This window comes from Siniperca chuatsi, linkage group LG14 (genome assembly GCF_020085105.1).
Source record: "Siniperca chuatsi isolate FFG_IHB_CAS linkage group LG14, ASM2008510v1, whole genome shotgun sequence".
NCBI classification, from domain to species: domain Eukaryota; kingdom Metazoa; phylum Chordata; class Actinopteri; order Centrarchiformes; family Sinipercidae; genus Siniperca; species Siniperca chuatsi.
Window position 1 is genome coordinate 4,861,993 of NC_058055.1, and position 24,405 is coordinate 4,886,397.

General features: G+C 39.3%; 2 protein-coding genes across 4 annotated transcripts in view; one reads left to right on the top strand and one right to left on the bottom strand.

Moving 5' to 3' along the window:
* On the top strand, window positions 1-23,829 carry b3gat1b (beta-1,3-glucuronyltransferase 1 (glucuronosyltransferase P) b). Of its 3 annotated transcripts, XR_006380741.1 has the most exons (9): window positions 1-417; window positions 13,342-13,597; window positions 17,329-17,445; window positions 19,209-19,351; window positions 19,762-20,273; window positions 20,466-20,762; window positions 21,071-21,176; window positions 21,611-21,721; window positions 22,360-23,829. XR_006380741.1 is itself a non-coding variant. In XM_044223276.1 (8 exons), exons 4-7 carry the CDS (start codon window positions 19,240-19,242, stop codon window positions 21,155-21,157), a joined length of 1,008 nt encoding a protein of 335 aa, XP_044079211.1. In that variant the 5' UTR covers window positions 1-417; window positions 13,342-13,597; window positions 17,329-17,445; window positions 19,209-19,239; the 3' UTR covers window positions 21,158-21,176; window positions 22,360-23,829. The 3 variants fall into 3 exon arrangements, 1 of the variants encoding a protein (XP_044079211.1); XM_044223276.1 differs by lacking the exon at window positions 21,611-21,721; XR_006380742.1 differs by lacking the exons at window positions 1-417; window positions 13,342-13,597; window positions 17,329-17,445 and adding an exon at window positions 17,467-17,779.
* LOC122888617 (beta-galactosidase-1-like protein 2) overlaps window positions 23,474-24,405 on the bottom strand; it is a 7,732-nt gene continuing 6,800 nt past the window's right edge. The window contains exon 19 of the mRNA XM_044223271.1: window positions 23,474-24,114. Coding sequence (XP_044079206.1) covers window positions 24,028-24,114 — 87 coding nt within the window. The 3' untranslated portion in view covers window positions 23,474-24,027. The remainder of the gene's footprint in view (window positions 24,115-24,405) is intronic.

Genomic DNA, 24,405 nt, shown 5'->3' on the forward strand with positions numbered 1-24,405 from the left:
TGGTGCAAGGGGAAAGGGTGGGAACTAAACAGGGGCACCAACAAGGTGAAGTGGAATGAGACAAGAGACAGAGTGACAGAGAAAGGAAGAGCGACGGGAGGAGAGTAGAATAGAGGGAGGGAGGGTTTAGAGCCAAATAAGCTGCCCTCTCTTCTCCCACATCTCAGTCTGTGAGCACTGGAGCACAGCGTGAGCTCTGGAGCGCATTCCCGACATGTACACCTGTAAGCCCTATTCATTCATTCAGGGATGCAGCAGTCACATATGAATGGCAGCGACACTGTTGAGACGTTAACGGCAGCAAAGAGTGTTTTAAATCTGTCTTGATGAGATCATTTAAGCTCGGAGGCAGAGGCAGCGGAGGAGAAGGCGACATGCAAAGAAGTGGATGTTGAGCTGCTCCAGTCTACAATTAAGGTCTGAGCCTTTTCTCTCCTTTGATCTGTCAGCCTTTTGAAATATACAGTATGGACAGACAGGACATGCTTTCTGACTGTTTATGGATGTTTTTTTTCCTGCTTTGCTGTGTCTACTATCATAGTGCAGACAAGCTACAGCAACTGAAATGAGTTTATCAAACCCTCTGCTATCTATCTTGCTGAATTACAGAGAACTTTCATGTTGAGTCAAGCCATTTACAGAAGACTGTTGAGATTCATGGGATTAGAATGCACATTTCTTAAGAATCTTTGTTGTTTCACACCTAGTCACAGCATGAAATCTCATCTAATTAGTGAAATACTGTCACTGCGAAACATTGGACATCTGGTTGAAAAGATTGATGCCTTAATATCATCTGTGTTTTATATAGTCACTGTCAAACTTTAGTTTGCTGAGATGCAGTCATGTGTCATTCTTGGCTCTGCTCAGCACTACTGCAATGTAAATCTTTTAATTAGACTTTGGATGATCTTCAAGAGGTCTTTTTGGCATCTTGCTGCCAAACTCTCTGGAGTGAACTGCAGATTATCTAACACTCTCCAAATACTGACACTAATGAAGATGCAGTTATTAAATAAAATATATTCACTCCTTTGCATTACTTATTGCCACAAAAAGTCCATCTTTTCTACAAAAGCTTACAGTGATTTAGAAAGAATAGACCAGAATAAAACTTTATTGTCCAGCAGGAAATGTGTCTTCATTAAAATCAACGGAACACTTAAAACAATAACAACACAGAAAAAAATACACTTATCCCAAATCATCAGCAGTACAGCAATATAGTTGATACAACTTAATGAGATCTCCCCCTATCATAGGGATAATCTTGTAATGTTGCTTCAGCACCGCACAAACTGTACATCAGTGTGTTATTGATAAGCACTCACAAATGAGTTGCAAACCAATTGCTACCAATAATACTACTGAAACACCAGCTTTACACAATGTGGCCAGAGTGTCGTATTAAAAAGGTTGATTCAGACCTTGACAGCAGCATGAATTTAGAATTTTGTAACTGCTCCTTTGATTTTCAAATTTGAATCCAGTGTAAAGCCTTGTTGGTCTAAATGCTCACCATTTACACCTCTTTAAATGCTCCTCGAGTCCCACTGTTCACTTACACAGTGACACGTGAGTTACGAATATGGAATTAAAAAACACCCAAACTACCCACAGACTGTACCAGATGTCACTCGCAGTTGATTTTCCCCCTCATTTCAATGTATTAATTGCAAGTGTGGCATTCTGTACAGATGTTTTTCACACTTCCTGAGAATCTTTTTTTGTGCACAGTGCTGAATGTCAAAGGGAAAACAAACTCTCTTCTGTTCGCAGTGTAAAACATGAACCTGTGCTGCAGTCACCTCACTGTTAGTCAGCTATACTATATTCTATGACTGCACCAGCAGTGGGTCATTGCCATATTGTCTTTATAGAAATTTGTAATGAAGTCTAAAGATTTAACTTTCAAACGTGTTCTTCACTTACTGGTCTGTTCATTAACAAATTGCTCACAAATGGTTCTTGTTGAAATAGATGGATCTAGAATTCAGATCTGCTTGGAAATTCATCAGAGGACTATTTCATTTGAAATCCTTCCCAACAATTGAGATCCTGCATCAGTTTCTGTGTAATCTATATCGAATGCATCTCAGCAGAATTAAGAGCAGCTCAGAAGGATATTCAAGAGAAAATCATGCAGGCTTGCTGAGGTTTTTTTTTATCTGCATACTCCGCTGTGCTCTTGATGTACATTACAAAAAAGTGCCTTTGAGTCAGATTGATTGAGGTTGTTTTTGCCCACTTGAAAGCTGGTTCAGATCAGAGACAAATTCTCACTTCAAGCGGAGGGAATGCTGCATGAGCAGATCAATACAGGACCTCACAAAATCAGCACTATCATCCTACGAAGCGGGATGCTGACTCCTCTGAGGTTCCCACTGAACTGTAATCTTTGTGGAGACTGTAGTCTAACAGACTATAGACAACTATTGGATGGATTGTAATAACTTTGATGATCCTTTAACTTTTCATCTAGCGCCATCATCAAGTCAAAATTTAAATTTGTCCAATACTTGCAAACAGACAAGCCTGTGTTTTTTGCCAAAGCCATCTGCACTGGCACCCCTGCTGTGTCGTCGGACCGGTCTCATTCAAAGGAATGAGAGTGCCGCTTTTTTCACGTAATATATTTTTCATAAAATGTATTTGCAACATTTCTGTCACACTATCAGTCACAGAAATCCGGGTTTAGACTTTAGAAGCAGACAGCTTGCAAGCATAACTGATATGTGTAACATAAAATCATTCTACTTTGTAGCTTGTACCATATGATTACCATATATTCATTGATGCCTATTAGTCTATTTGCACTTAGATTACTTGTGCTGTGCCCTGTTGAGTGTGAAATGTCATTCATACTTGGAGTGGACGGTATAAGTTTAGCTAAGTCAGCTAAATCTTCACAGTTGTACTGTGTGGGCATCAGCAGCAGCCAGAAAATTGTGTAATTCAGTGAAGATGAATGCACTTTATATGTTAGCTGCTGTTGTGCCCTCATCATATGACTCTCATCCTATTCTTTATTGCTCTAGTATTACACTGGAATTTGTGCTGCATTTTCCACCTGTATGGAAACAAATGTGTCCAGCCTGGCTGTGACTCAGCCTTATCAAATGCCAAGGAGATACAGATACAGTACGTCCCACAGCAGATTCTTGTTGGGGTTCACACTCTTCTTAAAGCGAGACATACACTGGACCTCTGCCTGAATGTGAGAGAATGTTGTGTCTACAGCAAACAACATGAGTGAGGAGTAAGTTTTTAACGCACTTTGAGGCAGGAGCTCACACTATCACTTCACTGCACTGAGAACACAGCAGGTGCAGACAGGCTCGTCTTCAAATGGAAAACTTGAAAGCAGGTGTTCACTGATGCCAGGAAGAGTCCTGAGACAAACAACAATAGCAGGCACTAAAGCTGTGAGATCTTAATGTAAAATGACACACTTTTTATCAGCGTAATGATAAATGAAATGCAATATTTGATAATGCTTTAGATTACAGCCCGCAACGTACAGCGTAATTACTCCAGAGTTACGGTGTAATCTTTTGTACTAACGATGTAACAGTACAGTACGTACCAGTACATGTGTGTAGGTACTGGGGAACAAGATGTGAAGTTACAGTTATAAGGGGGTAACAATTCGGGATCTTACAAAGAACTTCTAAGCCTTCTCTTGTTATTTTTTAACTACTGGGTACCTCTTCTATTATTACAGGGTTTGTGACCTTTTGAGTAATAAACTGGATGACTGGGAGGAAGAGAACTTCTGGTTACAGTATATCCAGTGGTAGTTCTCCCCTTGTTACATTTACAATTGAGCTCTATCCTTGAGCCATCGAATCAGGTAGAGATCTCCAACATGTTCCTAACCCAGACTATATGGCCACAATAACCACCAGACTGATTCCTGGATCAGTAGGACTGCGCACCAAGGGACAATGGTAACATTTTACTGGATGATAATCGGCATTTTTTCAGTGCTTGTTAATGAATTCAAATATGTCAAATTTAACTTGCGAACACTAAGGGTGTAAACCTTTTTAGGACACAGTAGGAGGGTTAAGTACCCCAAAATGATAAAGGAACAGTGTAGTTTGCCTGTTTGTTGGTAATAAGGTCATTTTGAAATAAAATCACATCCGAATTATTAAGTGATGCAGAAGTCATCACTCCATCTCAGATTTTTGCTCAAATGTTATGGTCATACATACCCTGCAATAGTAATAGAATAGGTACCCAGTAATGAAATAATAACTACATTATACAGAATACAGTATGAATTACAGGGAACAGTATGACATAAAACTGAGCAAAAATCTGGATGGATGTTTCACGGTAGATGTCGCGATGGCTTCTGTATCACTTAATTAATCTGATTAGATTTTATTTCAAAATGACCCTATTACCAACAAACAGGCAAACTAAAAAAACACAAATTATCATCAAGTAAAACGTTGTATCTGCCAAGTCACCATTGTCCTTTGGTGTGCAGATTTGATGGTTATTGGGTTATGTACATGTTCAAAAACTGATTGATCTGATTTGATGGCTCAAGGATAGAACTTAGTTCTTTTATACGGGAGGCCGGGCTTCAACACCCAGCCCTGCCACTCATGATCCTGTGAGCAGGTCAGCTTTATCACCATGTAGTCAGCCTGTAACCAAATGTAACAAGGGGAGAACTACCAGTCTTCCAGATTATTACTCAAAAGGTCACAAACCCTGTAACAATAGAATAGGTACCCAGTAGTTAAAAAATAACAACAGAATTCTTTGTAAGATCCAGAATTGTTACCCCTTTATTGCATAACTTAGTACCTACACATATGTATTGGTACGTACTGTACTGGTGCACCATTAGTACAAAAAGACTTACCTAATATTTCAATATAATTTGCACAAATGACATTGTAGTATCTGTTTACATGTCTCATTTTTCACAGGAAGTGATCAATCAGTTGATTAATCAGTTGATTAAGTTGGTATCTGTAATGTTTAATACATAGATCACTAATACACGTCTGTATGGTGTATCATAAAACACAATATCTGGCACATTTTCTATTGAAAAGTGTTGATTGGCTCATCATGACTTACTTACAATTATTGAAATCAGCACAACATTTTGCAGAATGTATACTTTCACATATAATAAAACATAAGCGCAACATAAGTACAGTGGTATCACACTTGACTTGCTGGTGTTTTGCATCAGTTTATTCAAACACAGTGCAGACTCCCACACAACATTCCACAATAACTCTGTTGTCTTTCTGATTTGCAGTGTGGGCACCAAAAAATACATATAAAAAAGTGAATACACAAAAGTCAACAGTTGCATCAGAAGCAGCCCATACATGACACCCATACTGCTGGCAACATCACAGAACGGAGCAAAAAGGAATGAGGAAGAGGGGGGAGAGTGTAAAGTTTGGAAAGATTTCAGCTTTAATAGCGACTTCGCACCAAACAGAAGCATGTGAGTGCTTTTATCCCGCCAGATCGGTAAACATTCACTCTATACTCTTTCTGGATACTGAAATTCTGAAATTCCAAAATCTAAAATAAAACAAACATATCCAGTGTAAATTTTTGATTTACCATGTCACCATTTTTGTCCCAGTATGCCTCAAACATCAGCACCTACATCCTGTATGGTTCTGTCTCTACTGCTGGACTACTGATACAGTAGAATTATGCTAAAAAACATAAGAAACAACTTGATCAATAACACCCCCCCCCCCAATTCTCCGTCATGATCAGTGGGCTGGAGCTTCAGATTGTGGAGAACAGAAAGAGAAAGCGCAGCAGTGTGTGTGTTTCTTCAGCCTGAGGTTGATTGGACTACTTTAACTAACTTAGTTTCTCCCGCCTGACAACTGAGAAAACTAAACATGTTAATGTGTGTGTTTTGTGTGTGTGTGTGTTTTTTTAATCAGAATGGGTGGCATGCAGTATAATATGGTTGTATATAATGGAAGTTGCTCTGCCTGTGTGTATTATAATTGAGTCAAGGCCAGGCATTCACTTCCTTCCTGATTGTGGTTGCTGATTGTATATGTGGTTGTGATTGTTGTGAATGCATTTTTACTTGTGTTGGAAGATAAAATTGCCTCTGTGGGGGTATACACTACTTTCAATCAGTGAAATGTGATTGAATGCTAATTTATTCAAATTTAGCACGGAGGTCGTACGTACATGAATAAATACATTTTGCCTATAGTTTCACTTTCCCAGTTGCTTTAAAGTCTGCAGTTAAATCTATACTTTATGTTGATCATACCAGTCCTTTTTCAAAGTGAAGTCTCTCAAAAATAAGCCGTATGCTACCTTAAACCATACAAAAAAGACTTTTGTTGATTTTTATATTTCCCACCAACTGCATTGATCTACTATTTGTGAATATTACCACATTTATTTCAAATGTAGAGGCAAGAATATTATGATGTCACTTCAAGGCAAACTGGGACAATTTACACAGAATTTACAGTTTCTCACTTTGATCATGAGAATTATTGGATTAAGCTAATTACATGCCTAGCAGAATATTACACTTGTGCTCAGCAATCGTGTATAGACTGTGATTTTTGATGCAGCTGATTGTCATTTGCCTCTGGCTGCTGATCTAAATTCTATTACAAGAATGCAGCAATTACAACATGGTCATTTAAGCATCTTAACATTACTTTGATTATGGCCATATTTAGTTAATTGATATTGTGATAAGACATGCATTTTGATGAATGTTAATTGCCTCAAGGAAAAACAAGCACACAATTATTTACTCCATCAACAAATACAGTATGTAAAATAGCAAGAAAATAGGAATGTTAACTGAGGGAACAGCTTGACATGCTGCAATGAGATTATAGTGTGCCCATAACCAAAGCCTGGGAATGGTGATTTTGGGGGTATATATGGGTTCATTTTCTGTTTCTGAACAGTTATTAAAGTTTGAAATAATTTTTTTATGTACTGAATTAGTCTCCAGTGCAGCAGTGTTAGAAAATGTTTTGGGACATCAATGATACAGTATTATATACGGGAAAATTGTGAAACAAATTACAGTGAAGTGTAAATTTAATGCTGAAATAATTTTGACTATGAAAGTGGATTTTATTATTATTGTAAGATGGGACTCCTTGTGCATGAAGACAGTCAGGGCAGTTTTATGTGACACGCTTTTTACTCCTCACCTGCTTATTAGAAATGTCAATGAGCTGAATTTGATTTGGTCTCAGGATTTTACTGACCAGCACAAGGCTGTTCAGGTTCTTTCTGTTAGCTAAGGAGAAGTTTCCAAAGCAGACCCCAGCCTAAAGGCACATTTCATTCAAATTATTGTATAAATCACTGGAAGATTTTATGCTGTATTAAGACTGTATTTCAAGGCCACCACATTATGCAAGGATGACAGAATATAATATGAAAAGGTGTTACAGTGTCATCTTCCTACAGATACACATTCTGTCGTTATCTCTCTTCAAGTCTGAGATGAAACATGCAAAACTGTTAGTGTTGGAATATATTTTCATGCATTACCACTATTACTACTACTACTATAGTACTATTGGTATTCAATAATTTGACTGCCAATAAAATGAATACAATGGTTTTGTAACGTTTTCATGCACAAACTTGTCAGTAATTGAGCTGACATAAGTAAGATTTGCCTTGATTAAGGACTCGAGCGTACAGGGCTTTATTGGTCCAAATATGCTTGCCAAATGGATTTGGAGTATTTACTTTTTTACCATCGTTTGGCTTGCTGTATGTATCAGTGTCCAGTTGATATTGTTGGCAGTACATTCCTTGATGAGGAAGCCAGCAGTAAGCATGATTGGGTACAATAACAGTGACAGGATTCCTTTTCAATTAGTGGTAAAAAACAAAGAAAAAAACCCTAAAAACTAAGGCCAAGAGCTACAGAGCTTGTAATCTGTTAATGAATGTGCTTGCAAAGAGACAGACACTACTGCTCTTCATCAAATCATTGAACTTAATTTTTCTTTTCCCTGTACTGTTTATTCAACACATTTGTGTTTAAAGTGAGACCATGTAACGTTTGCAGAACAGTGGCCACTGCAGCTACACAACTGACAGGATAATGCTAAATACTAACTAGCTACTGTTGAGCATTTAGCTAAATGCTAAACTATTGTAACAGTAGTGCAAATAGACAAGAGTCATAAAGTCAGCAAACTGACCCAGTAATGTCTGTTATAGAACTGCATTTGCTAACATTAGTCACAATAAGCTGCTGGTCATACCAGTAAGGCTGTAGCTGCAGTGTGCTGAATTGAGCAACGGTGTGTTTTATTGCTTATGAATTCAACTTTTCATGTGTAAGAGGAAGAATGTGTTATTTCTTCTCTCAAAAGGTACATAGTCTCACTTTAAGTTATTGTTTTTACCACTATTCCAAAAACAAAATGTTACAGCTGGCTGATCAAAAAACATTTTTTTTCTCATTCTCACTATTCTGAGCAATAAAATGCATGTCCAGTGATGTTCATCATGTGCATTATATGGTATAGGGGTCCAGAGTTGTTGTTAGAAGATCCCAAATGAAGATGCAAACTGTGCTGTAAGTGGGGACATTTTCCCTGTTGGAGCTGTGAAATGCATTGTTGGCACAGTGCTATCTGGTTCTCATTACCACTTTCACTGAAATGTTAGACTTCAGGCTGTAAACATCTTCACAGTAGAAAGCTGTAATTGCATAAGCCCACATATCAAATTATTTAACTCACTCTCTATACTTTTTTAATAACTCACTAACTTTCTAAAGAAGACATTCTTTAAAATCTATTTCTCAGGTATTGTTTGTAGCAGTTACTTTTTAAAACAGAGTTTGACTTCGCTCCACCCATATTTTATCCATAAGCCATGATAGTGTACATTTGAACACCAAATATCACATTTCCTGAAATGAGTTTAGCTTCAGTTATTTTACATTTACATGTCACCACTGAGTGCATGATGACTGCTGATAATAAATTAAAATAGATTAATTCTGGAGCATCCTCTTGACAACTGAGGACATTCTGGGAATCTAAGCTAATCTTTTGCAGCAGGTGTTTGTGTGTGTGTGTGTGTGTGTGTGTGTGTGTGTGTGTGTGTGTGTGTGTGTGTGTGTGTGAGAAGAAGAGAGTGGGGGTGCCTAACACAAGTCTATAAGGTGCATTCATCATCAAAGTTAAACTTAAAGGAGGCTTGTGATCATCACTCAGATGATTTTCAAAGGAAAATACAGGAGTTATGCTTCGCAGTCTTTTCATCATATACACATCAATATTGCCACAGGCAGCTTAAGAAGATATTAATTGAATTAGAATTTTAATGATTTGCATTTTAGCACACCTACACTTTTTCTCTATGTGACACCTTCAAAACTGCATCACAGTCTCATTAATCACCCATCTGTCAAACACTGTCAAATGGCTTTTCTCTGAGCCTCAGAACATTAACAGATGCAGACAGAATATTGATGGAATGATGGTGAAGTGATTAAATAACAGAAAAGTGAAAGCACAAGGAGAACTATCAGTGGATAATATTACATTCTTTCATAGTAGGTGAAATAATAATAATACAAATTATCCCACTTTTTTTCATTTTGAATCCAAACCTCTGGAATATCTCACTCAAATGATCTTCTCCTTATCAACAAATTCCTTGCTGTATTTTTTCTCCGTGGTGTCATGTGAGGACAAGGCCTCATAACGACAAGTTGTTTAGAAATGATTCCCGTTGGGTCGATAGCAGGTGCTGGGTTTCTGCTGGATACAAAGACACCAGTCAGAGAAGAGGTGTTGAACTGAGAGCAGTTATTCTTTTACAATGAATCTGTTTACGTGCGCACATTATTTCAAATAGCACTGCAGATCATAATGCCACTAATACTCTTGGTCATGAAAGGCTGTTTGTAAGTACCATCTTATTCTGCTCCCTAATAACATATGCATGAATAAGCAACACATTTCCTGAGGAAAATATGGCTGGCTCAGACAATGAAAACCAAAACGGGTGATCAGGTGCATACATATACAAATTGTGTATTTAATATCTAAGAAATACTGATGATGACTGATTTGAAATATTTAATACTGGGATAATAACACATCATGGTGCTTGTAAAATGGGACATTGAAGTTGGGATGGTTCACAACAGAGGAGGCAGAGGTGCAAGTTTAAGGAAAAATATAGTTTCATGTCTGGCAGTCATTAGAAAGAAGCAGAATTTCATTCCATTTGAGATACAAGTAAATGATAGAATATGATATTTCAGCATACTGATGATACTGTTGGTTAGCAGAAGGCTGCAGACATAATGTGTACTGACCAGTCATGGACATTTGTGGCTATAAATAGAAAGCAACAAAATCTATCAAGAGTCTATCAAAAAGCAAGCTTCATTTGTAGGGTAAAAATTCGCCACACATAGAATGGCTAACATGTTAAGCCATGTTAGCTAGCATGTTAATGTTAGCAAACATTAGACTACACTTCTACCAGACATGGAGCAACTATATCATTCATTTAGCATTATGTTTCTGGCTACCTAACAAATGTAAGTCCAATATTCAGCTCTTGAGAAAAATATCTGGCTTATAACTTTCTTCACCAGCTAACGCTAGTCACTAACTGTCTGTGTTGGTGCTGAGCTGGTAGCGTACTGTGGGTTTATCAGAGCTTCTTGCTGAAAATAGCTGCCTGTAGCTGCTGGAAATGGAGTTGATAAGAGCAGTTAGACTGAACAAACAGTACATTTGTGCCATGTAAAACCAAAACAATGAATTAACAGAGACTAAAGAGCTGAGTAGAGCTGCAGAGATGGGTGGTGATTCTTTCTGGGTTCATTATTTTGAGCGACCTCTTTAACATTACACATAGGGTAGACTGGGGACGGTTGCAACAAGTCTTTTTCCTCCAATCAGAAACATGCTAGAGTGATGTCACTCATACTGCATATGCTCAGTTAGACCCTCTGCCCACCAGCCCAGTTTTTTCATTTGCATTTCACGGCATTGAGTCTCTACTGACTTCTACTGTGCAGAGACGGCGTGTGATTTGACGCGTGAATGTCATATAGAAAACAATGTCAGGTAGTATATAGAGCGACAAGTCCGCCTGAGGAGGGGGTTGGGGTGGATGGATGGCTCAAACAAACACAGGACTTTCACCCAGGAGACCGGAGTGGCCCGTGTGAAACCAAAAGTCAATGTTGACTTACTAAAGTTTTAAGTTATTCAAAGTTTGAACTTACTTAACGTACGTTACATACGTGACTTACGTCACGTTGCGTACGTCACATACTTATATTAACCCCAAACTATGTAGTTTTATTGCCTAAACCTAACCAAACTGCGACCGTTTCACAACGTCAACCACGTGTTTATTATTGTTACCATGACGACGAAGGTCACCTGAGTATGCCAACGAAGGTCCCCTGACTAATGGTCACCTGACTTCGTCCAAAATTCCTGCACGTCCAAAATTCATGAAATGCGGCATCTGTAACGGCATTACGTGACACGCAAAAAGGTTTAAAATGCGTCGACATGACACGCGAAATGTCCTCGAAAGTGGCGTGCTGTTTATACGCCACCCCATCAGATCATGTTGGATGTTCTGTCATGGCTGACAGGGTTGGGACAAGCTAAGCAGCCAAATCAAAACAGACCACACAATAGTATTTTTCAATTTAAACAAGTCATTGTGGGGTACATAAAAGGATAGTTCACCCAAACACACATTTGTATTGCTTTTTTCAACAAACACAAGTCATTGTGAGGTCAATATAAGATAGTTCACTCAAATACACAAAATTGTCAACTGTTGTCTTCTACTGTGGCGTAGTGATGCCATTACAAAAAATAAGATTACTTTAAAACATTTGTTCGTGCACCAGTCGTTGTGAGGTACATAATCATTGGCGTTAATAAATTTGTGAAATTTAATGTATTTTGAGCATGTTGCAACGTCAGACTTCTTCCTATCAAATAAATATTGTGAACGATATGTCATATTCCATCCCCCTACAGTACCACCCCAAAAAAAAGTTCACGTTATTTCTATAATATTATACAGTTCATTTGCTCATTTGTAAATTTGAACCAGTCTTTTCTTAAAGGAATAGTCTGACGAAGTGTGTTTATTTTGTTTGCTTGCCAAGACTTTATGATGATGAAGATGAGATTGATATCACTCCCATGTCTGTAGAGTAAATATGAAGCTATAGCCAGCAGCCAGTTAGCTCAGCTTAGCACAAAGACTTAACACTTAAATGTAACTGAGCATCATTAATCATATTAGTAATGCTGCATTCACGCCATATTGGCAGAACAGGAAGAACAGAAAAACCTCCTGATTCTGATTTGGAAGTGTTCACACATTATTCCATGATGGCTGCCCCACTTGTAGTCACACCAGATACATATAAATTAGCATCATTTACTGCATTACACATCTGTAGCTGATGCCAGTAGTTTGTTGACACGTCTGTAGTTCTTTTCACTATGTAGATGTCAGAAATTCACAATATCTCTGATTCGGAATTACAAGTCGGCATGAATGGTTTTCCCCACTCAGCTGCTCATAATACATTCTGAACAATATGACGTGAACGTGGCATTAAACATGTGATTTTCCTGCAATGATGATGTCATGTCTGACATGGAAAACATCTATTTGGTGAACAAATAAACATTTCTCTGACTGTAATACAGTAGGTGTGTTCAACTGATCTAATCTTCCACAAGCTTGAAGGGCATAGTCACTCATCTAAGCCACCTGCTATGAGCAGCATCATTTACAGCCACTGCACTTCGTCACATGCCAAAATATTACCATCCTCCTTAATTACTGATATGCGCTGTAGTGCCTTTCACACTGCTGCCTCCTCTCCATCTGTGGAGTTCTTTAGATTAGAGGCATATTCTTACCCTGTGCCATTATTAGACTTTTCAAGCATAGGGGTCTATTCAGAATGCACTCCTTTCATATGCCTGTCAGGAAATGAAAGCAAAATGAATAGAAATGCCCTTACTGTTTGACTAGTGGACCATGTGACTATAGCTGTTTATGCCTCAGATAAACAACTCCCACATTATGCATGACTCTCTCAATTTTTCAAATCGCTCTTCAAGTAAGAATTCCATTTGTGGTGCTGTGACATTTTTCATGTGATTTATTCTATTGTCCTGAGTCCTCCGGCCATGGCTGCCCCTCCACCCCGTCCCCTTGCCATCAGCTTTGACAATCCCAGCCTTTGTTTTTGCAATGAGAAGCAGCATTCTTCCAGAGGGATGACCTCCTCTGTCTCTACAGGGGCTGGCACTGAGGACGCGACCCTACCCGAGGATTGGATAGCACCCACCGGATGCTGTGAACGAAATCAACTAGTTGTCACCCCAACTCTGCTGCTCATATGTGCGCCAAACACGCTCTCCTTCCCCGGGATGAGAACTTGATGGATCCCTCTATTCATCACAGCTGACACATCAAGGCCCAGCACCATTATCAGCACCTTCATCATTAACACAGGACTAGACTCTGTGACGAAAGTGGATCATCGCTCACTTCTGTAAGTATACATCTCTTACACTCTATTATTTTTATTATTGAATTAACATTGTATTGTAGTTAAATCAATTGAGAGTCAATGCTCAATTATATCATTATTGTGAAACAATGGTCTGATGGGGAAAAGAAACTTTCCCTTGGCCACAAAAGCACAACAAAATACAAAACTTGAGCAGCACCTGAAGGAGAAGCTGAGACAAAAGGTACTGAAGTGAAAAACTATTTCAGAGAGACTCATCCCTAAAATCCCACTGCACCTGAATATTAGAATTCCAAACCAGCCGTACACTAAGGCACCAGGCTCAACTTTTACATCTCGAAACCAGTTGAAAGGGATAGTGCAAACATCAGAACATCAAACGCCAGAAACAGTAGTATGTCAGATTATCTGCAGCTGTCTATCATATACAGACATATGCAGAGGTCACCATTAGGATTTAAGGGATTATAACAGTTGACTGGATTCAGACGGCAGTAATGAGGATTTCATGAAAAAGGAAAATTACAGCTCCACGATGTACCTGATAATCTCTCTCTGCTGTGAATTTATTTGCAACAATCACTGGCAATACGATGAAACGCACTGCAAAAGGAGCATGAAAGTGTGATTTTATTAAATTGTTTGTGACTCTGACCGCCACCTGCCTGGAGGACTGGAGGATGTGCATGGAACTGCTTTGATGTAATGAGGGTTTGCCCTGTATACAGTTTGCAGTGTCAAAGCCAGGGCTAATAGGTTGGAGGTTGAACACACAGAAAGAAATGCAAAGGTGTGGTCATTAGTGTTGTGGGTCAGCATCATTGAAGCTATTCATCTGGATCCCATAATATAGGCTTATCAGTCTTTTGCTCTGCACAGTGCTCTCCAGGCTTGTTACCCTTTAAATCGAGGATCTCTCAGCAGGCTGCCTTCAGTTTGTATCTGCCTCATAGCCCCTAGCAGCCCCTGCCATTTGACTATCATTAGCACAGACAACATTAGTATGGATTTCCCAGCTGAGACAGGATTTAAAAGACACATCTCTGAGATGTTTGATATCAAGAGAGACCTATTTATAATTTTCATGAGCTGGTCCATACATTTTAAACACATAGTAAGAAGCTTTTGACCTTTTTAAGTGCTGAGTAAGGCTGGCACCATCTTCCTTCCTTTATCCAGTCAAGGTCTATCATTAGTGAGCACTGGATTGGAATCATTAGGTTTGTGATGTTTGTCTGTTTCCAGCACTACAGCCTTACTGCCAGGTCCATATGTGTGCCTGTGCTGACTGATTATTTATGGCTGTTTGTTCATTTCTTATGATGCTATTAAAAAAAAATCAACAGAATGACACCCTGTGTTCTAAAGAAAGCAGCTTTGGAGGGCACATTCTCACCATTGTACACAAACAGATACAAGTTGCTATGTAGTCAAAGTTAAATATTTAAGTAAATGTATTGAGGTCAGTTTGTGTCATTCAAGAGAATTATTCCTCCTTCTAGGCGTAAAGGTTGTCGATGGGTGTATTGACAGGCAACAATTAAATTGGCTTCATGGTCCAGTGCTTACACACAGTAAAATTGCCGTGTTTACCACAGCGGAAGAAAACAATGCTTTATAATGTAGATGCATCAAAATGAATTAATTCATGATCAAATATAAGATACATACAATTGTGAAAATGTCATTATTCTGTGCATCGACCCTCCGTAATGCCCCCAACCTTTTAAGATAAAAAAACAATCTTAGCATTACAGTTGCATGCTGGAGATCCAGTCTTTGTATGCTGACTCATTTGCCCCATGCAGAGGCCATTAACAAGTGGGCAGGGCCCCTGTGTTTAGTGATGTGTATGGACACAGGCGTCTGTGAAATTTCATAGATGGTGTATTGTGCCAACACCAAAACATCAACACCAGATCTTACCATTATAATTTATCATCAAGCAAACAATTAACCCAAACAGGCATTAAGTTCATTCAGTTTTCACTTTGTCAGCTATTTTGGCCACAAATAATGTTTCTGAGGATTATAGCCCAGGGTGTTGAAAGTACTGCTGAATCAGGCTCGTCACAGATTTTCAGTTAATCAATGACATTGTGTGTTTGTTTAATAGATATCTGTCTTTATTTGTGCTGTCTCAGCTAATGGGATTTGATCAAAAATCTTTGTTCTGGTTGTACAGGTAAAATTCTTCAAATGTTTGCATGTGGACACTGGGTGGTTGATTTCAATGCTGTCTTAATGTAAAGATGAAGGTGAAGCAAAGATTTGCCAATGACCAGTGTAATTATGAGCAATGATAGACACCATACTGGTACACACAACATTGTAATCTAAATCATCAGACATGATAATAATAAAAACAGTTTTGGGACTTTTGGCCCAGTTACAAAGTTGTGTCAAGCAACACACTAGTGACTGAAAGAAGACATGCCATTGCTGGCCCACAGATATCCAGACAGCTGCTGCTGATTGCAGAACAAGATGTGGCCCACAGTGAAAATCTGTGATCCAACAATCAGCATGCTGACTGAGATCAGGCACCTTCAGGACAGGAAGCTCACACTTGATATTTGGATGAGCCCAAAAAAGTTGTTTAATATGTTTCATTCACTGGTTGCCAAATTCTAGCATTTGTCACAAATTGCCATAACTCTTGAACACATTGTGCAGGTGGAACCAAATTAAGATGACAGGTGCACATACCAACTCCAGGCAATGCTGCTAAATTTGATGGTATTCTGCCTGTAGCTCACTCTTGTACTGTGCACTAATATTCCCAGGATGTAGGTATTCCCCCAAAATCAACGCGATTGTCTACCACTATGTGTATTTTGATGCAGATACAGAGAAAAAAAGTCACCAAAATACTCAAAATAACACATTTAGATTGTTGTTTTATCAGAATCTGTGTATATGTAGATGAGAGTACATCATTCCAAACTGCTGGTTGCCTTCAGCCATGACACAACAGAGCGAGTCATTGCTTTTCAACATGATGTGCATAGATAATTAGCTTGTCTATATCAATGACATGCTGTTTAAACATAACCCTATTAAACCTATCCTGATGTGTTAATTAGCTAGCACAACCTTTGATCTCAGACTGGGGTTGATCCTTTTTAATCAAGGATTAATTATGTTTAAAGACTTGTGATTAACCAGCAGAGGATTCGTCTCATGAAGAGACTCATGAAGAGAAGGGAAACACAAGCACACAGAGTGGTTGGCGTCTGTATTATATGTTGTGATCACAGATATCTGTGGCGTACATTGAAGGCTGCAGGGCTTCTGGACTGCAGGAAACAGCTGAACAAAAGGATAATCAGAGAGCATGAACGTGCACACACATGTATGTTGAATCAGGTAAAAACTGCCTGGCTGTAAATTGCCTGAAACACACTACAACACGAATGACCTTTGGAAAATGAATCATACCAAAAGCACACAAATAATGTAGATGAAGCAGTTGTTCATGCTTCCATGTTGAATATAAAACATTTGCCTCACATATTCTGCATGTGTAGAGGGACCCAATCATAGACTCATTACTGTTCACACTTTAGAGTATTCCAAGTTACCTCAAAGACTAAGAATGTTGATCACCAGGCAGCTCACATGATCAAGAGAACTGACCAATTCAACAGATTTTACAACAAAAAACTTTGTTACATATCTGCATTGCTATCCTGAGATACATGACAGGCTGTCAAACAGATTCTAATCCTACATATGTTTTCTCTCTGCAGGGATAATCGACTGAACTGAACCACTGATACACTCAGTCTCCGCTTCTCCAGGCCTCTTTATACAGAGCCTACAGTATGAGTCCTTAATGTGACCATGTGTGTTGGCTATTAACATAGGTAAGATATTATGGTTTGCATTTACATAGTGCTTTTATCCAAAGTGCTTTACAATTTACCTCTCATTCATACACACACACTGATGGCAGTTAGCTAACATGCAACAGTGGCCAAACCATCGGAGAAATTTGGGGTTCAGTGACTTGCTCAAGAACACTTCAACGTGTGAAGGAGCCGGGGATGGAACCACCAACCCTGCAATTAATGACCGACACAGTCTACCTCCTGGACACAGGAGCCCCATATGTTAATCATCAGTCTGAAATAATGGCCGGGGCGCGGCCAGCAGGAGTAAAAGACCATTGAGGAGGGGCCCACTACAACAACTCACATGGTAAATTCAGTATAATGTACATTTCCACAATACTAATTCCATCAGTACAACAACAAAGTCATGTTATACTCACCACTCTGCTGCTCTGACTTTCTCTTTTTTAACAGAAATGTTTTCATACTTTCAATTCAATTCAGTCCTTTCAGTGCACTCCGGATCGATGTTAAGGTACTGTCAACCAAACTCAACGTTTCCTGCTGTCGTTTCAGACTTTTAATGTGAAGATTCTGGAGGAAGTGTTGAGTTTCATGTATGGCAGCTTAACACCATTCGGGGACACTTCTTGTACTAATGAAATTAATGCTGTGGAAATGGAAATTATACTGAATTCATCAAGACAACAGATAAAATTGGAAGAGGTTTTGAGTTTGCATTAACTGGGGAACAGGTGAAATTAGAAATAAAGGCATGTCTGTAATATAAACCCAAATAAAGGCCAGGCTACCTCTCCCACTGATATAAACACATCTATTTGAGAATTTAGTATATAACTATGAAGAACATATAGACCGTCTTAGATGTATCAGGCTACTTTAAGGTTTAACCTGCAAAAGAGTACATTCATAATGTCTATGTCAACTGACATAGACATTGAGGCAGGAAAGGGCCTGACCCTTTCAGCCACACTTCGTGCAATAATTGGCTCAAATGTTCTCTGTATTACACCAGTATGCTTTCAAATGAGACAAAAAGAAAGCTTGGAGCATTTTCTGACCTATTTTCTGTGGTGCAGCAGATCCAGCAGGCTGAGACGGCTTCTTAACACAATGCCTCCTTCCTTGCAGTTTGCCTTGTAGCTAGAGTCTGTTGATGTTCAATAGAGGGCCACCATCTATGGACTTGAAAATGCACATTCGCATGTAGTAAAAATGTACGGCCATTAGATTGGGAAATTTGTCAACTAGCTCATCTTTTCACGTGCTAAAGACAGTATGCTAAAAAAATAACTCAAAGCAGTGAGTGCTTCATTTAAAAATGATAACTCTAAAAGTCTGGTGAAAGACACTTTGGAATTTCTCCACCCATACAAATCTGTCTGTCTGACTGACAGCTAAAATTATTTTAAACATAATTACACAGCAGTCTATAAGAATTACAAATTTGAAATCAGTTCCCTTAATATATAAATAGCAAATAAAATATCTTAAATGTAATTCATTTAATTTAATAAATAAAACAATTATATATATATATATATATATATATATATATATATATATATATATATATATATATATATATATATACATATATATATATATATATATATATATATATATATATATATATATACCTCCAACAACACAAAATACACATATTTTGTTAGCTTGTTCTCTTCAGTGAGATCTAAAGATGGTCATTGGAAAAGCTGCGACACCTCATTTCACAGCTCTCTGGTTCTTATGATTGTGAACCATTTCATGTGCAGGTAGTGACATGACTCAGGTCTGACCCTGGACATGCCGAAGAGACGAGACATCGTCGCCATTGTGTTGATCGTGTTGCCTTGGACATTGCTCATCACTGTTTGGCACCAGAGCACCATCACGCCTCTGCTTGCTACTCGAAAGGGTAAGGGTAAAATTACTCAAGAGTCGGCACTGATGTTTTGAGATGTTTTTGAGTGAACATTTTTTTTACCATTCATATTTTTCATAGCTGTATGCAACAAAGGTGCTTGTGTTACTTACAGCATGCATCTGTGTCAGTGTGTTTTAACCTCAGGGAAAAATGTCATTTATTGATAAAATGCCATAAAGTCAGTTCATAATGCACAGAAGATTGTGTCTGTGTGCTTACATGATAACAGTTTCAGGCATTAAATCTAAAAATTAAAGAGAGTCCACACAGTCTCATGTAGGACAACAAACTGTCAAGAAGAAACATAAATCTGACTACACAATGGCTTAATGTAGCACAAGCGCCCATCTATATTTGACAGCACACAGAGGCTCATTGAAATCATTTTCCCTCCTGGCTAGATGACAGACGTGATGGTCGCTCCAATTCCAGAAATACTTTTGCTTTCAAGGAGTCCTGCTCACTTCAGAACCGGGACATCGTGGAGGTGGTGCGCACTGAGTATGTGTACAGCCGGCCTCCGCCCTGGTCTGACATCCTGCCCACCATCCACGTCATCACTCCAACCTATAGCCGGCCGGTGCAGAAGGCAGAGCTGACACGTCTGGCCAACACTTTGCTGCACGTGCCCAACCTGCACTGGATCCTGGTGGAGGACTCCCAGAGGAGGACCACTCTGGTCAGCCGTCTCCTCCGTGAGACGGGACTCAACTACACCCACCTCAACGTGGAGACGCCTAGGAACTATAAAGTACGTGGGGACACTAGGGACCCCCGAATACCTAGGGGTACAATACAGAGGAACCTGGCTTTACGGTGGCTCCGGGAGACCTTCAGCGTAAACAACAGCCAGCCTGGGATTGTCTACTTTGCAGATGATGACAACACATACAGTCTGGAGCTGTTTGAAGAGGTAAGGAGATATACTGCAAAGCAAAATCAAACATGACATAGAGCTGACTTATTCTCTAAGAGTGTAATGTCCCCTCCTCCTCATCCTTTCACAGACTTCTTACATGTGTGTCTAGCTAAATTTATGGGATTTACGGAACTTAAAATGACTCAGTGAGTGCGTTATATCTCTGTCTCTGTTTTCAACTACTAGATGCGTTCCACCAAAAAAGTGTCAGTGTGGCCTGTGGCCTTTGTGGGTGGCCTACGGTATGAGTCCCCTAAAGTAAACACCTTGGGCAAGGTGTACGGCTGGAAGACTGTATTCGACCCACACCGGCCCTTTGCCATCGACATGGCTGGGTTTGCAGTGAACCTGCGCCTCATTCTGTCTAAACCTCAGGCTTATTTCAAGTTACGTGGAGTGAAAGGAGGTTATCAGGAGAGCAGTTTATTAAAGGAGCTGGTCACTCTCAGCGATTTGGAGCCTAAAGCTGCTAACTGCACTAAGGTAAGAAAAGGAAGATCTCTTCATGTTTGAAATGTTGTGCAGCTCCTGTGAATTGGCAAGAAAATAAGCTGCTTCTGTAAATGCTGCTAGTGTAAGAGAATGTGAGATCCTTGGTTGTCGTAACAATTTGTTTTTAAAGTCAGTAAACTGTCAGCTTATAGCCAATTCTTTATGCTAACAGCTCATTTAAAATATGCTACATTCTGCCTCTAGACACTGTGTAGCAGGTATGATGTAGTATATTACTACTGCACAGTTTCATCATATTGACTGTATTTCTGCTCTTCTCCATCCCTTTCTTCCCGCAGGTATTAGTATGGCACACACGGACAGAGAAGCCTGTGCTCGTAAATGAGGGCAAGAAAGGATTTACAGACTCTAATGTGGAGATATGACATACTTCATCTGACACAGGTAATAGCAGAGATTTAGAAATGCAAATTACTGCATTTCCACAGTGATTATTTTGGGTAATGAACCAAAGGGGAGTGTCTCAGCACATAGTATGTGCACCATGGGATATGGACCTTACTTGAAATAGATGTCTGACCCTTACATAACACGTTTAAAGGATTGTCTCCTGCAGAATTTGTTATGAAAATGTAAAACTTTTAGCTTTGGTTATCACAAGTATTTTTAGCCACACTAGCGGTGTGGCTCTAGGTGTGGCAATGTTGGTCTGTCGGTCGGTCCAACACTTAGTCCAAACTAAAATATCTCAGCAACTATTGGATGGATTGCCCTGAAATTTTGTACCTGAACATCCATGGTCCCCAGAGGACTTTGGTGACACCCTGACCTTTCATTTAGCGCCACCATGAGACATTTTTGACATTTTTGTTTTTTAGTGAAATATTTGGATAACTATTGGATGGATTGGAACATATATCTATACTGCCCAGATGGTGAATCCTAGTGACTTGAGTGATGCCTGAATTTTCATCTAGTGCCACCAGCAGGTAAAAGTTTTCACTTATCAAGAGAAATATCGCTTTATCTACTGGATGGATTGGCTGGATATATAGAAAATGTTGTACAGGCGTTCATGGTACCCAGAGAATAAATCATAATGACACTGGTAATCCCATAATTTTTCCTCTAGTGCCACCAGCAGGCTGACATTTTTGGTTTTTAGTGAAATGTCTCAACAACTGTTGGATGGATTGCCATGAAATTTGGTAGAGATATTCATGTTCCCCCCAGGATAAATAGTGATAACTTTGGTGATCCTCTGACGTTTCATCTTGTGCCATCATCAGGTCATAATTTCATTTTGGTTTATGACTAAATATCTGCAAAACTAATGACATTCCCATCAGCCTCAGCTGTACTTTGTGTTAGTGCTAATTAGCAAATGTCAGCATGCTAACATGTCAATTTACTAAGATGGTAAACATTATACCTGCTTAGCATCAGCATGTTAGCATTGTCCTTGTGAGCATGTTAGCCTGCTAAAGTTAGCATTTATCTCATAGAGGCTGGACTTACACTACAGCGTGGCAGTAGACTCTCAGTCTTGTTCATAAAAATGCTGCTTGTAACATGCGTCTTGTTTCCTTGTTTGTCCGTATTAAGTGTAAAATGGTTGTCATTTCAGGGGAGGCATTTCTCCATGGAATTCTACCTGAAACCAACCTCAGAGCTCCTTAAAGCAATAGTCAGGGTCACAAATATTATCACAGCACAGTAGCTGTAATTCACCACAGCTTAGAAATGGAGACACACCTGTCCACCCGAGGAGACAGCACAAGCCATGTGCATGAACCGACCACAGAGTATCAAAGCACAACTGCACAAAAACAAGTCGGTATGCTCTGCTCGGAGCACTGGCTGATGCCAGACACTGGTAGGGGTTGCCAACAGGAGCTTGCCCACTGAGGTCTCCTCGGAGAGCTGAAACAAAGGATGTTACGTGATTTGAACTGCAGGAAGAGATGGCACGGCAAGCAATAAAGAGCCCTCTGAGCACAGACAACACCAGCCAACCATCCAATCAGCATCAAATAGGAACCTTTTGTTCTGAGGCGAGCTGGCTGTCGGTCACAGGGCTGCACAGAGGAATAAAAGGGGTCCTTGTCTTAAGTGAGTCAGCACTGACTGACAGACTGCACTGAGGGGATCGGAGGCCTCCCCACTTGTACTGTACAACACTGAGCTATTTAGATAGCACCCTGAACCCAGCACTAATTAGGAGTCCTGTTACTCCTCAACAGGCATTCACACATGCTCAGCTGTCACACTGCACATGATGAGCACACAAACACAGAGCAATGACTTATTACAGTATAACATCAATGTCCTTTCTTACAGTCTACTACTGAGGTCCACTCATATTTAAGAGAAGATTCAGTATTCCCAAGGGTCTGTCCACTTCACAGGCTTCTTCATAAGCTAATTAAGATCCAACTGAGTGAACTGAAGGTGTCTCAGCAGAATTATTTATTGTTTCAGAGTAACTGGTACCATTCACTTGTTAGTCTTGAGCTATGCTTGTGTGAGTCAATAGGATATGAAACCATTACTCTAAAAATCGAATGTGCATCCTTTCAAATAGCTGTATTACACAATCTAATGATTCCCACCATGGATGGCTGGCTTGTAAGTGATGATTTCATACCCCATTGACTTGCAGTGGCACTGGCTACAAATGTTAATGTTCTCAAACTCTGTGCCTGTTAAGACTTTGGTCAGTTATCGATGTGTCAGGCATCTGAAACTTGAACTTTTATTTAAGAAAAGGAATGTTGCACAAATGTTACTACAATGCTGCTTGTGTTTCATCTGAAAGTTTTTCGCATCACTCCTGCCTCAGTTCAGATTGTCCCATAGCCTGTTTTTGTTTTACAGGCTAAGATGTGTCCATTTCAATAACTGCTACCCGACACGTTGTGTGGAATATTCACACAAGCAATACAAATCTATCAACAATATCAAATACAACTGCCATCCCCAGAAATTATTACTCTTCAACTGGAAATCCATGGGTAAGAGGATCTACTTGGTAATTCTGCTCTATGTGTAACTAAAGGTACCGTATGTACATAGCTATAAACTGCTCCCATACAAACACGCTCTCTCTGTTTTTAATATGGGTCTGTGTGTATGTCTGCAGATTTTAAGGTATTATATTAGACAATGACCATATTAACAACATTAATATCACTATATTTGAAGGTTCAACCTGATGTAATAAGCACTTTGTAAATCTTCGTCAAAAGACACATTTTTACATGAAAAACAATGCCCATCCAAGCAGTGATGACAGTCACTGGATGTCTGCTGCCATGCCAAGGTCAGGTGTATCCTCAAAGAGGACCTTGTAGTCACCCTCCTGCTCCTCAAACACAATGACCTTTTTAATTTAAACAGAAAAAAAGTGAGAGACAAAGAAGAGAGTTAGAGCTGTGAGACTTGACTTTGACTTGCTGTGTTTTCACACATTGTAAATGTAAAATTAATCTTTTAAGTGCATTATAATGCCAGGGAAAAAAAACATTTAAAGGAATAGTTTTGGGAAACGTGCTTATTCATTTTCTTGCCAAGAGTGAGTTGAGAAGATCAATACCACTCTTAAGTCTGTACAATAAAAATGAAGCTAGAGCCAGCAGCCTGTTATCTTAGCTTAGCATAAAGACTGGGAACA